Consider the following 12,893-nt stretch of genomic DNA (forward strand, 5'->3'; position numbering starts at 1 on the left):
ATAGGCTCTCAGAGATTTCTAAATGCACTACTGAGGCACTTCGTAACTCTCTCACTCTAATTTTAGATAAATAATCAGCAGTGGTTTATACGTCACATATTACTTGCCAATACTAGAGAAAGTTAGATTGTTGCTGCTCTCTTTCCTAATGCAAACTTAGTTCTTTGTTCTTGATTAATTTCAGGCATTGACTAAATCCAGCTCTTCCAAACCAGACTGCTTCATTTGCATTGCAGAGGAGAGAAATTAATTGCTTTAAGCAATCAACTTTTGCAATGACTGTGCTTGGCTAACAGGAGGACTAGCTGTCCTCTTTCACTGTAATTCCACCTTCCTCTAACATCCCCTGCCACCATGATAAAATAATATTATGGTCTATTCTAATATATTGGTAGTTTTTAATTACAGAATGACGCATGTCAGCAACTGAGCAATGGGCATCAGCTCAGAGGAGGCATTTTCTTTACTTCTATTAATGCAATGTAAAAGAGACCACCTCCATAAATAACACAAAGTGCAAAGGAACAAAAGTATAATTCAAAATCTAATCAAGCACTGCTGGGGGCCTCACAGCAGCCAACTTTTCCATCACTTTATTTCAGAAACTGAAAAAAAAGAGAAGTGCTTTTCGAACTCACACACCTTGATGTGCTTGACAGTAAACACCACAGGATCAGCCAGGTAAACCTTATTGCTGAACTCTTTGTTTATTGCTGCAGTGATGACAGGGGAGTTGACAATGACGGAGTGATTAGTCGACATTGCTTCTGTTCCCAACTTCATGCTGGCATTCTCCGTGGAGAGATAGGTGCCCAGGTTGTTGTACAGTACAAAAGCCACCCTGATTTCACCTAGAAGAGCAGTAAGAGGTTAGATATCCAAATCAACTCACTGGGGTGATGTTTTTCTAGATGACAAATCTCTTCTTTGAACCAATTTCAAAACTTCTCTGAGAAAATGTGAACAGACCAAGATGTGGCTTATGAAAACCCACCTCCTGCCAATCCCAGTGATCACCAAGAGGTGCAACAAGCATTCCACGGATAAGAAAGGCAGACCTCCTTCTTCCAAAACAAACTTTTATAAGCAAACAAATCAGCGGAAGACAGACAGAGAAGGTGGGCTTATTTTTGACACCAGTAGGTGTAACTGGCTCCAGGAAAAAGGAGGCCAGGTGGTCAGTTTCTCACCTAACATCACTTTATTCCTCAGGCTATGCTTGGGAAACATGTTTCGTGCTGGCCTGTCACACAGATGCAGTATAAAACTATAATTTAGTCTGTTAATAAATTAAGGCTTTTTCAGAAAAGTGTGGGGACAAATCTGAGAGAAGAAATCAAAACCTTTCCAACACAGTTCCAATCTCACATGATGGATAAAATAAAAATCAAGAAATTTCATTTAAAAATATATTTATTTTCCTAATTTGCCAATCAGATAACCAGAAAAACACCCTTAGGAAGCCTGCAGAAAACCTGGGCTACCAGCCAACTGTTTTTAACTGAAACCATCCAGTTTGCCTTCTGTTTTGCACATTATTTCACAGGCTATAAATAAGAATGGAATGTGATTTGTTTGCCTCTATTTGTATTAGTTGTAGAGAGAGGTATGTTTTTGATTCTATAGGAATCACCATAGCTTCTAAGGAAGGTGAAGCACTGATGACTCCAAAGGTCCCTCCCAACCTAAATCCTTCTATTATAATTTATTTCTAGCTCTTTGGTTACCTCCAGGCATGTGCCAAGCTGGTGCAAATTGATGGGGTTCTTCTGATTTGATCAGAACTCCAGTGTTACTATGCTTAGAAACACAGACTTCCCCTTCCCTTTCTCTTTCCCTACAGAGTTTCTCTTTCCCTACAGATCTCCAAAGCTTAATAGCAGAGTGAAACTCCTGTCCTGATGGAGTTTTGCTACACATCTTGAGGTTTAGACTGTCTCTAAAAGAAATACTTCTCTGCAAATCCTATATCCAAAGGTGCCAAATGCCATCAAGGGAGCCAATGGCAAAACTTTATTTCTGAACCACCAGACCAAACTTTACTTTCAATAGTTGCCTGAAATTTTTGGAAGTTTTAACACATCTGGTCCGGCTGTAATACTGCCCTATCACTACACTTTCTTTATTCTTTGCTCAGAGAAGGGCAAGGCACTGGAACAGGTTCCCCAGAGAAGTTGTGGATGTCCCATCCATGGAAGTGTTCAAGACCAGGTTGGACAGGGCTTTGAGTAACCTGATCTAGTGAGCAGCATCTCTGCCCATGGCAGAGGGTTTGGAACTAGGTGATCTTAAAAGTCCTTTCCAACCCAAGCAGTGATCGAAGCCTGTACTAGATTGTGGTCCCCTGCACATAGATTAAATTTTAAAGGAACTCAGAAATAGGAGCATATTAGGCAAATCAGTAGAAGCTTATGAGTTTGAAGTTGATCTGCAGTGGGGCTGTAGAGATCAACAAAGGTGTCTGCTCAAACTCCTGATCTGAAAATAAATGGTTTGGCAAGATGAAGACCATTCACGTATAACATCGTCTCTACTTTACGCTGTATCAGGAGGTTCATAACATACAGAAAGAAAGGCACTAAAGATTTAGACTCATAACAGTTAATCAACTTTTTCTGCCATGTCGGTTCATTATTAATATTTGCTACTATTGTTTCTTCCCTCTACTTTTTCAGATAGTGCCCTGCTGTGAAGCAGTTTACGCAAACAAGCCACTTATCCCGTCTGAAGCCTCCTCCTGCAGACAACAGCAGTTAAAAGCACTTTTCTGGACTCAGCGCTGTGCCCCAGCAGCCACAGAATTTAAAGATCTGATGCATTTTTACCATCACAGAATACTTTTGAAGGCTGTGAATCACTTAGCAATATAATGCATTCCCAGTCAGCTAAATGAGCTTGCAGTCAAGGGCATGAGCAACCGCTGCTATCATTAATTTAAATATTAACAGAGAGATTAATACTATACTTGCAATGGTTAAACACAAAAGAGTGCCTAAGGTATGACTGACTCATAAGGCTGGCGTGGCCTGAGGTGCTAGACCTACCATTTCGACCATTTTGCTTCAAGGTATTTGCTGACAGCTGAATGGCGCTCCCGTGGCCCATGTTCTGGGGAAACTTCAGATCTTCCAGATTCCCATCTGTGCTTAGTCTCGCAACTTCCAGCTCTGTTTGCAAGAGAGACCGACACTAAGAAAAATCTATACTGAAATAATCTTCAACACGGTATTTCAAAGCTATGAAATGGTGTTCCAGACCATCTGAGAGCAGAGGAATCAACTTACAATGCTTCATGCTAGAATGTGTTTGGGCTCCTATTTCTTTTTAAACCTTTGCCCTGAAGAAGTTTTAAATTTAATTAAAAAAGAAAAAAAAGGCAAATAAATTCTACTCTCTGTGGAAGACAAAAGACAACCAGTTCTTGTAAACAAGAACCTCAGGATATTAAGGACAATGGTTAAAATGAAAATCTGAAAATACTAGTTCTTTGCCACTGGCGATTGCTACTTTGTGTAAATGTTATCAATGCTCAGGATCTGTATTCATAGAAATAGAAAGAAGAGTTGTTCTCATTTTACATATGCACAGTGGGAGTGCTGGTACTTTCCATCATGCTTGTTTTTTAATTAAAATCAACAATCAGCTGAATAAAGACACAAATTTGTATGAAATGAAACACAATTGCATTACGATGAACAATCTCCCTGTGAAGCAATGCTCTCGTTGCTCTAGCACAGATTATACCCTCAAAGCCAAGAGTAATAAAGGCAGGTCAGGTGCTCATTTTCCATGGGATTTCAAGGGTAGAAAGCTGCCTTATTCCTTTAGGTTCTTTCAGAAAGACTTTGAAGTCCCGCAGAAAGGGACAAGACATAGCTAACAAATTGCTCTCCACTTAATCTAGGGGCCAGGGCCAAAGCCAGGTTTCACAGCCTTTACTCTTCCGCTTGCTGCTCTTGGTATTTATGGGATCTGTCTCTTACGGATGTTGTCAGTGTTCTCCCGGACGATGTCTGTCTTCAGCAGGTTATCAGCCAGCACAAAGGCACTGTCCTCCACGGTGTCGAGCAACTTGGTGGCTGCGCGCTGCTGTTCGCTTGCATTCAGGTCCCTCCACGCATTCAGAGCCTGTGGCTGCAGGAGGTTGTTCACCGTCTCCACCATGGCCTGCAGGGGAGAGGAATGGAGTGAGAAAAGGCTCTAGCAAACCTAAAGCACCATTGAGACTTCTGACATATGCTCAGTCCCATCCTCCACACACATCAATTTATAGGGTGATGACAGCATCTCCTTTCCCCCACCCACTGGGGCAGCCTGCAGTGGAGCTTGGCAACATTTATCCCATCAGATGGGACAGTGAGGAAATATTGACTTTATTCTAAATGCATGCTGGAATAGTGCTTTTCTGCTTCCGTAATCAGCAGCTCTGGGCTTAGAAAAAGAAGGAATTAGGGTGGGGTGGGGCAGGAGGGGCAGGAGAAAGATGAGGATTAAGGAAACATGCAGGAAAAGAGATTTCAAAACCCATAGTGAAGCAGGTTACTGTTACCTGCAGCACCAAAATTCAAGAGTAGGTCTGGGGCACTCAAGGAAGGTATTTAGTATCTGCACAGGCTACACTCCTTAGAATGTTTCCCACCACATAACCTCTGGCAGGCAATCATGAAGACACAGAGATAGTTTAGTTATGCCACTTCATCCAGAGAAGCAGCAGGTGCCCACAGAGATTTAGATAAGACACCACATTTCAAATCACTCAATTCAGAAGGGAGTCAGCCCTGGGTAAGAGCTTCAGTCCCTCCTACAGTGCACCTTCTGCCCCAGGGCTGCCACACACAAAGAGTTCTCCCATAGATAACTTCCCACAGGTTAATCTGGATGCACACCCAGGATCACATGAAACAGTACTGGCCTCATAACTGCAAAATTACAGCAGTAGAGCCTACCCAACCTGAAGGTTTTTCTCAACCTAAAACCCCCGCTTTGTTACTAACCAGAGCTGACTCAACCACTTTCCATCTAACATTTTTTAATGAGACCAGCTGTACCAGTTGGTAGAACTGACTGTGCAGAGGAAAAGGAAAAAAAAGTTACTTTGATCGTGCTTTCTTCAGCTGGTTAGTGTCTACCCACCAGGCAGGCCTGCCCCACAAAGAAACAGCTCCACTGCCAGCTAATGCTGACTGTAGAAATCAACCTTCCTTCTGAGAGGAAGCTGCTGTTCTTTTTCTGTATTCTGAACATGTAGGCATCAAACCTACACCTCTGTTCTGCAAGCCAATGACAGTCCCATGGGATTTCAACATTTTGCAAGCCTAAAGTGTACCCTAGGGGCTCACTTTCACGGAAATACTTCGGTATTTACTCCTGATACTGTTTCTAAACCCACCAGTGAAAAGAAGTTACAGCATAGCACATTCTCCAGCAGAGCCCTCAGAAGGAGTGTTATAACAGCAACATGTGGTACGGGGAACGCGTAGCATCCTGACTCAGCCACCAGTCATAGTCATATAAAAATGAGCAATGGGAGAATACGATCACATCAAACTAGAATTTGATTTTATTGCTACATCCAGATGACCTTAAAATAACATTTCAATTGCAGCAAGGTTCAAGGAGAAGCAGAGACAGCTAGAACTGCCACTGCTGGTGCTTGAGTTTGGAAGGTTTCTCATGCCATCACGTTTCCTACTGGGAAACTGCACCATACTGTGCTCCTCTGACAGCACAAAGCTCCTACTCGCCAAGCTACATTTATTTATTCATGATCAACTAACTCATTTGTTCTTACGCCAAACCTCTCCTGCACCTTACACAGATATTTCCTTCCCTTGGCATCTACTGCCCTTGTCCCTTGATTAATAGATAACGTTTTTCCTGAGCCTCAAAGACTGGTTTCCCAAAATATGCAGTAACCCATGCTTCAACCACTGAAATGGCTGAAAACCTTGTCTTCTAGTGCTACTGCTGTCAAGCCTTTACAATCCAGGACTGGAATCCCTTATTCCTTTGTTCTTAAGTGGAATTTAATAATCATAAATCAATTTTTTAAACTGTTTATTAAACTGATTTTCCTAAATACTCTAAAAATCATCTTAACACATTTACTGTGTATACACAATAAGCTGGTTGACATTAATAGCCAAGAAGAAATAGTAAAAATCCATAGCATTTAAGTGTGGGTTTTTTCAGTGTTTTAAAATCTGGAAGCCTGATCTCTGCAGCTCTTAAGAAAGTTCTATAGTATACTTTGGTAGCTTATCTTGTCACAGGCAAAAAGAAGGTAGCATTCTTTTCCAGTGACCAAAAAGCTTGGCTATTTTGTGATGCAGGTTCTATACAATACGGTATTTTTGTTTAAGACCTTTTATGTATGGAAAGCAGAAAATGAGGGATTTTCTCCCCTTTCAATGTTATCACAGACTGCAATTTGCCTTACTTCCATGTAGCTTGGCTACTAAAGGTGTCTTTAATCTCTGCTAAAACGACATCCCAGATACTTTTATCAATATCTGAAGAGAGGAAAGAGTCTTTGCAGCAGATCCAGCTCTTGGCTCTGAATGGAAAGGTAATGCCTATTCATCAAAACATGAAACAGATGCTGAAATATTTGTGTTACAGTGAAACATCTGCTACAAAGATTTTTCATCAGAAAAAATTATTCTAACCAATGCATTTTTATTTTGTTTTAAATGTGTATGCATGTGTGCATGCAAAGTTTGAGAGAGAACGCCCATTAAGCCTAATGTGCCACTTCCTGCACAATGTGCACTTCCCACCCAATGGATCCATCCTCTTGGGCTAACCTGAGACCAGTCACTTCACATCACTTTGGGTCTGGGACCTAACACAAAAGCTCCAGAAAGGACTTTGGATCAGGACCTTAGCATGTATCTGAGCAAAGCTGGTAGACTGTCTTTGTTGGCATTACATCCGAGATTAATTTAGTCCTGAGCTTTTCCCAGAGGGTCACTCCCGTCACCTGTCTCAGTGCATTAATCAAGTGTTCCCCACATTATATTTCTGAGTGCAGCACTTCATTATGGCCGAGTGCTGCGAACTGAAGCCAAGGAGATGAGGTGCTAATGAAATGTTTGCATTCTGGACAGGAGCTGAGGTAGGTGTTTAAATGAAACAAAACAGCTGTTAAAGCAACAGTGTCTTGTGAGACAGAGACGCCAAAGGCGAAAAGTTGGGCAGGGGAGTGGGAACTGTGGGAAGGCAGGCACGCATGAAAAGGATAAGCTGTGTCTCTAAGCTGAACCCTCGTTGTTTAGGTGGGTTTGGCACCTGGTCCAACGACTTTGTGGACTGATGAAGCTCCAACATAAAAGAAAAAGCTGTACCAAACTCACAGGACTGCCTCTCAGTGACCAGTTGTAGGAGAGTTACCCTGACAGAAGACCTTTAAAATGCAGAAGGCATGAGATAAGTGTGCTTAGGAGCTGATGGCTTGATAGGTTTTGAGATCCTATCGCCTGAGATCCCTGGTGATTCTGATAAAGGTGGGGACTTCCAGAGGAAGATAGGAAAGTTCTGACCTAGTTTCACTCCACCTTATTTCAAGTATTCAACATCCAGCCAAGAAGAGAGCTCAGATACTCTAGTTTCTCCCCCCACTGAAAGTAGAAGAAACTAGGGCAACTATTATCCTCATTTTGGTGCCCAAAGTCACATGAGATTATACCTATCTATGAAGAACCCAATATCTATTAAAAGATGCTGCATGACTGCTTCACTGAAGACCCTCTCCTTGCTTCCCAAGCTACATTTCCTCTGCTGTGGTTTTCTTCTCTCACCCTGCCTGATCATTCTTCCAAATGCAGCTCAACTGCGAGCCTCATGCAAAATAAAAATGTGGGGCTTGGAGACCAAACATACCTCAACATCATGCACAGCATGGCAACAAACCGATGCTGTGGTTGCTTGGGCTTAACGAATAGGCAACACAAGCACACATGTGCCCCAGGAGAAAGACACAAGTAACTCAAACGACATGAAGAGAAAGCTATCACAAGGCATAACTTGCTTGTTTGTAGCCTAAGATCAAATGAGGGAAGAAGGGCATGTCAGAAAGGAGCCAAGAACAAAGCATCCATCTTTCTATCCTGAGATACGTGGGTGTAGCTGCATTCGGTGTGTGATGTCAGGGTATCTACACATGCAAAGCCAAACCCTCTAATTACAAGCCTCTAAAGAGCAACCATCCTGGGTGGGTCGGAGAATATGAGACACCGTGGACCTTTCATGTCTCCAGTAGTGACTACAATTGGACATAGACAGAATAACAAGAACCTGCCAAGCGCAGAAGACAAATCCCATGATGGTGATCCCTGTCATTATGTGGTTATATAGCACCACAGATTGTATGTTCAATGCAAATAAATGTTAATAAATTGCAGAGGGAGATTTCTTTCCCAAATAAGGGCATATGCTCACGGTTTCTTGATTCTGTCCTGAGGTTACAAAACGGAAACAAAATGTAAACCTTCCTTCTCAGACACTTACAAATTGGTATTAAAAGATGTATTGTAAAACAGCAACTAATTAGGAGCCTTACAGTAATTATACATTACTAAAAGGCCAATTGTACATACCCCATTCATTTCTTTTATGACAGCTACTTCATTTTGTAAAACTAAATTTTGCTTGTTCATTTATTTTTCCCTTCTTCCACCCCAGAAATGCCTGGTGAGACTGTCTGGCTATGTGGCACACTGTTTAAACCTAGGAGGTGACTATATATCCAGTGAAACCACATCCAATAATTTCTCTCTCACTGTACCAACGTCCAAGACACTTCTCTTTAACAAAAGCAGATTATGCAATGTAAAAAAATTGGGAGACAACACTGAAAATCACTAGGAGATTTTAGATGTACTAAGCTCATTGCCAAATTTGGGACCAGACTGCATTGTGGTATGGTGCTTAAGCAAGCAACTCTAACCTTAGAAAACCAGCAGCTCTCCTAGAGTTAGGACCTCTTTAAATGTTTATTGTTCATTTTGGCCTCTTGCTGAGCAGCTGATAGAAGAACAAAAACCTCAACAAACTTACAAACGGAGAAAATACTGCTTCATGGCAAGTAAATACCAGCAGGTCCTACAGCGGATACAGGTTGAATCCTTCTGCAGAGTAATTTTCAAATATGCAGTTTGTCCTTCCTTACAAAGGAGCACCTCCTTAAAAGGAGACTGAATACACTATACATGTCATTTTTCATGGAACCTACGTCAAGGTCTTACCTCCTGCAGCAGCTTTGGGAGAATGAGGACAGTGGCACAAGGCATTAAAGCACTACTTTTGTAATGATATCTCTAATTAAAATATCTGCATTTTATAACTTTTAAAGCCCTATCTCATACTGCTAACACTTCCTTGATCTCACAGGAATATCTCATGCAGTGCACTTTCAAAAATTAGGATAGAAGGAGCTACAGCTTTGCATAGGTAGACTAAAATCACAGCTAGCGCATGAAGCGAGCAGTGCTTGTACAGCTACACCCCGTACCAAAGGTGTTTGTCAACGCTGTCTCATCAGAAATGGTTTGCTCACCCTTTCTGAGAACAGAAACGCTCAGGCTGTAGAGTGCAATCACACAGGCACAGCCTCAGGCTGTGTTTATGGTCTGAGCTTCTGGTCATGCCTGAGGTCTCCCCATACTGCTCCTAAACAAGTGCATCATTGCCTTTATTTAAAGAATGCAAAACCATTACTAGCCCACTTTCTAATAGCTTGAGGTTTTATGGTAAATCAGCAGAGAAAAAAACCCACAGAACTCCTTCAGGTCCACAGTGCACAGTGCAAGTGAAAAACCTGTCAGAGAGTAGATGCACTGAAATGTTGATATGGTACAATGATCACAATGTTATGCTCTTTTTTTCCCTTTTTCCTACTGGAAAGCAGTGGTACTTTAAAAAAAGCTTATCTGCCTCCTTGCTCAAGAATAGGGTGGTCTTTCTCTGTATTCATATTAAATGCCCAGTGCTAAAACAAACCCTTTCCTTAAGCTATCAATATTTGCAAGCCTCCAAACTAATTGAGTTAAAGGCACAATCAATGCCATTGACGGCAAGTTCTGCTGGCAAGTTCTGCTGGAAGTTGTTCAATTCTTGCCTCTGACCAGAAAAAGTACCAGTACAGGAAAAATTCCCATTAACTCTGAATATACATGGTCTAGTCAGAATGGGCCCTTTGGAGGAGAGGGCCAGCACGAAAGTATGGATCTGAGCAGGCAAGTGGTCACTTTTGGCAAGGTTATTGCATTGGAAGGGATCAGTTCAGGAAATTACATGTCTTATTAGAGTGGCAAATGAACAGCACCCCAACCCCACTACACAGGGGTCATCAATCAAAGGGAAACAGTCGTCTACTGTCTTGGACTTCAGGACAAAAAGAGATGCACATATCACTTCAGCTTCCTAAGCCAGGAAAATGTCATTTTGGCTAAAGGATGGCATTAAATCCTACTTCCTGGCTCAGAAATGCCTTCAAATCTGTCTGCTAAGGCTCTTCACTCTTCTAAGTTTTTTTGCCTTGCCATTTATTCTTTTAATTCAAAATCAAAATTTTTCACTGGTCAAAGCACCAGTAAGCACACTGGAGATATTTTCTTAAAGGGAAGCCCAGCCACCGTCTAAGGCTTTTTAAAAAACAATAAGGTCATCACAAAATGGTTATAGTATTCAGCGAAATGAGCAAACTCATATTTAAACTGAAACTAGTTGAACCACGGTGAGTGTTTAAAATAAACAAATAATTCGAATATCTACTGCTAATCTCCACTTTTGCCTTCAAAAATAAGCCAGAAGCACTGGCCCACATCTAGTGGTGATCACCAGAGCGATGATTGGGAACTGATGGTATCAGTTTTGGTAAACTGAGGCAAAACCCACTCCTCATGGCAAAGGCAAGAAGAGGACTTCACATGACCTTTCAGAGGAATTTCTAAAACTGCTCCACAGATTGAGAGCACAGGTTCTCAAGAAAGGTAGTGCAACCTTCTCTCTTCAATGATACAGCAAATGTTTATGCTGTGGTTACAGGAACTGTATGGACTCAGAAATGGCCTGAATTTTACCAGTGCTGAGAACTCACTGTAGTGAGAAGAAAGGCACTGACCTTTATTAAAATTAGGCCATCTACAAAATGCTTAACTATGAAAATAATGGTCTTTCACTAGGCATCCAAAGTTTCCAATCTTGGCCCTGAACTACCAATAATTTCCTAATGGGAACACACAAAAAGAATAGGAGATCTGAGAAACAGAACAAGGTTACAAATTACAGGTTATGGTTTTGCTTTACTTAATATATGAGGAAGAATACTTTAAGGTCAGAAGGCATCTGTAGAACTGAAATAAAAGGAATTGATTGGGAAGAAGGAAATAACATACGATCTATTTCACCTAATGAGATCTTCCCCACAGAATGAACTGAGAACTGCATTTATGAATCATCTGTATTTACTGCCCTACTGTTTGGGATTTGAAACTATACAAGCAACGGCTAGAGAAATTACACCAGGGAAGTGAACAAAGCTGTAGCAAGAGAGGGAAATGGGCCACAAACAAGAAATGCCTCTTTGACAGAATATCCATAGCCTTCAAGGAAACTCCTAGGGAGTCTGTGAGACTTATCCTTTCCTACAACAGTTGAAATCAAAGGGATATCTCCCACTGAACCCTATGACAATTTATACTGAGACTTTTTACCGGTGCCACCAGATACCAGGAGTGACTCAGCCTAAAGCAGAGAGTAAGCACAAAGCAACAAAGAAAACACTAGATTTTTTTTCTCAGTTTTTCTACACTGCATGAGTAACCATAGGTATAGGTCAGTTGGTAGGTGGAGGACCATGGGGTCACCTTCCTTTTTAACATTTATGCGAAGAATTTTGGAGTCTGGTGACAAACCCAAGGTTGCTGCTTTGATCCTCCGCTCCCCTAACAATGGGCTCACCACAGCAGAAACACGCAGGGCAAGGATTTCTAGTTTCACTCTTGCTGACACAAATCAAGTGCAGGTTTCTCAAGCTGTGAAGTATATTAAGTTCAGAGAGTTTTAACAAAGGACTACCAAACCGCAGAACCACGCTGCGAGTCACACTTCTTTCAGATGTTCTTTTAATTATATTAAATGAAAGTTTTAGGCACTTTGATGCTGATGGGCAAACATCTCGATCTCTTGAAAAAGCTGCTGAAAGTACTCCCTGTAGCTATAGTTAATATACAACATTGTATGCACACTGCTGGCCAATTTATTCCAGCCACTTTAACAATGATACCTCGCCTGACAGGCTGTGCAGAATAGCATCAAGAGTCAAGCAATGCACAAATCATTAGAGGGCTCTGAAAGTTGTTTGACATACACTGCAGAGCTCTTTGTCATACAGCCAATTAAGTGACCAAACAAGGAACTTGAAAACGTTCATTAATTTGCCCCTTTTTATATAAATGGAGGTTAGAGTCTTTCTTATCACAGGCACAATAAAAACACAGGCAAAACGAGCATAATTCAATTTGTGCTCCCTCTCAGATGCTGCAAGTTTCTTTCGTTTAGTCTTCATGGAAGTTGGGACCAGTCATGCAAGCAAGAGAGAAGTGGGACAAACAGAATTAATCCACTTTAAATAGTACTGGCTAAGTCCCAGATGCACCTTTTATCTGCTGAGAACTACTGGGTTAGCAAAAAAAAAAAAAAAAAAAGGTCTCTTCTACTCAGCTCTAAACTTAATGTCTTGAATCCTCTGAGGAAAGTCTTTCATTTTTTGCTTAGTACAGCAATTTAAACAGCCCATGCTTCAAGTGTGAAGTGTTCAGAAAACTTCCAGGAGAACCAGAAGGACAACTCCGACTGCAACCACCCGCCACTGTCTGATACCTGGAGCCTGC

At 41.5% G+C, this 12,893-nt stretch overlaps 1 protein-coding gene across 24 annotated transcripts in view; it reads right to left on the bottom strand.

The window, feature by feature from the left end:
* Positions 1-12,893, bottom strand: part of ADGRL3 (adhesion G protein-coupled receptor L3) — a 512,372-nt gene that overhangs the window by 75,632 nt on the left and 423,847 nt on the right. For all 24 annotated transcript variants that reach the window (XM_039382062.1, XM_039382059.1, XM_027725031.2 and 21 more), the window contains 3 exons: positions 3,984-4,167; positions 3,045-3,167; positions 643-851 (listed from right to left, as the gene is read on the bottom strand). In XM_039382062.1, the coding sequence (XP_039237996.1) occupies positions 643-851; positions 3,045-3,167; positions 3,984-4,167 (516 nt within the window). The remainder of the gene's footprint in view (positions 1-642; positions 852-3,044; positions 3,168-3,983; positions 4,168-12,893) is intronic.

The sequence above is a fragment of the Pipra filicauda genome, unplaced genomic scaffold, assembly GCF_003945595.2.
Source record: "Pipra filicauda isolate LSUMZ 115617 unplaced genomic scaffold, ASM394559v2 scaffold252_size1811890_pilon, whole genome shotgun sequence".
Classification (NCBI taxonomy): Eukaryota; Metazoa; Chordata; class Aves; order Passeriformes; family Pipridae; genus Pipra; species Pipra filicauda.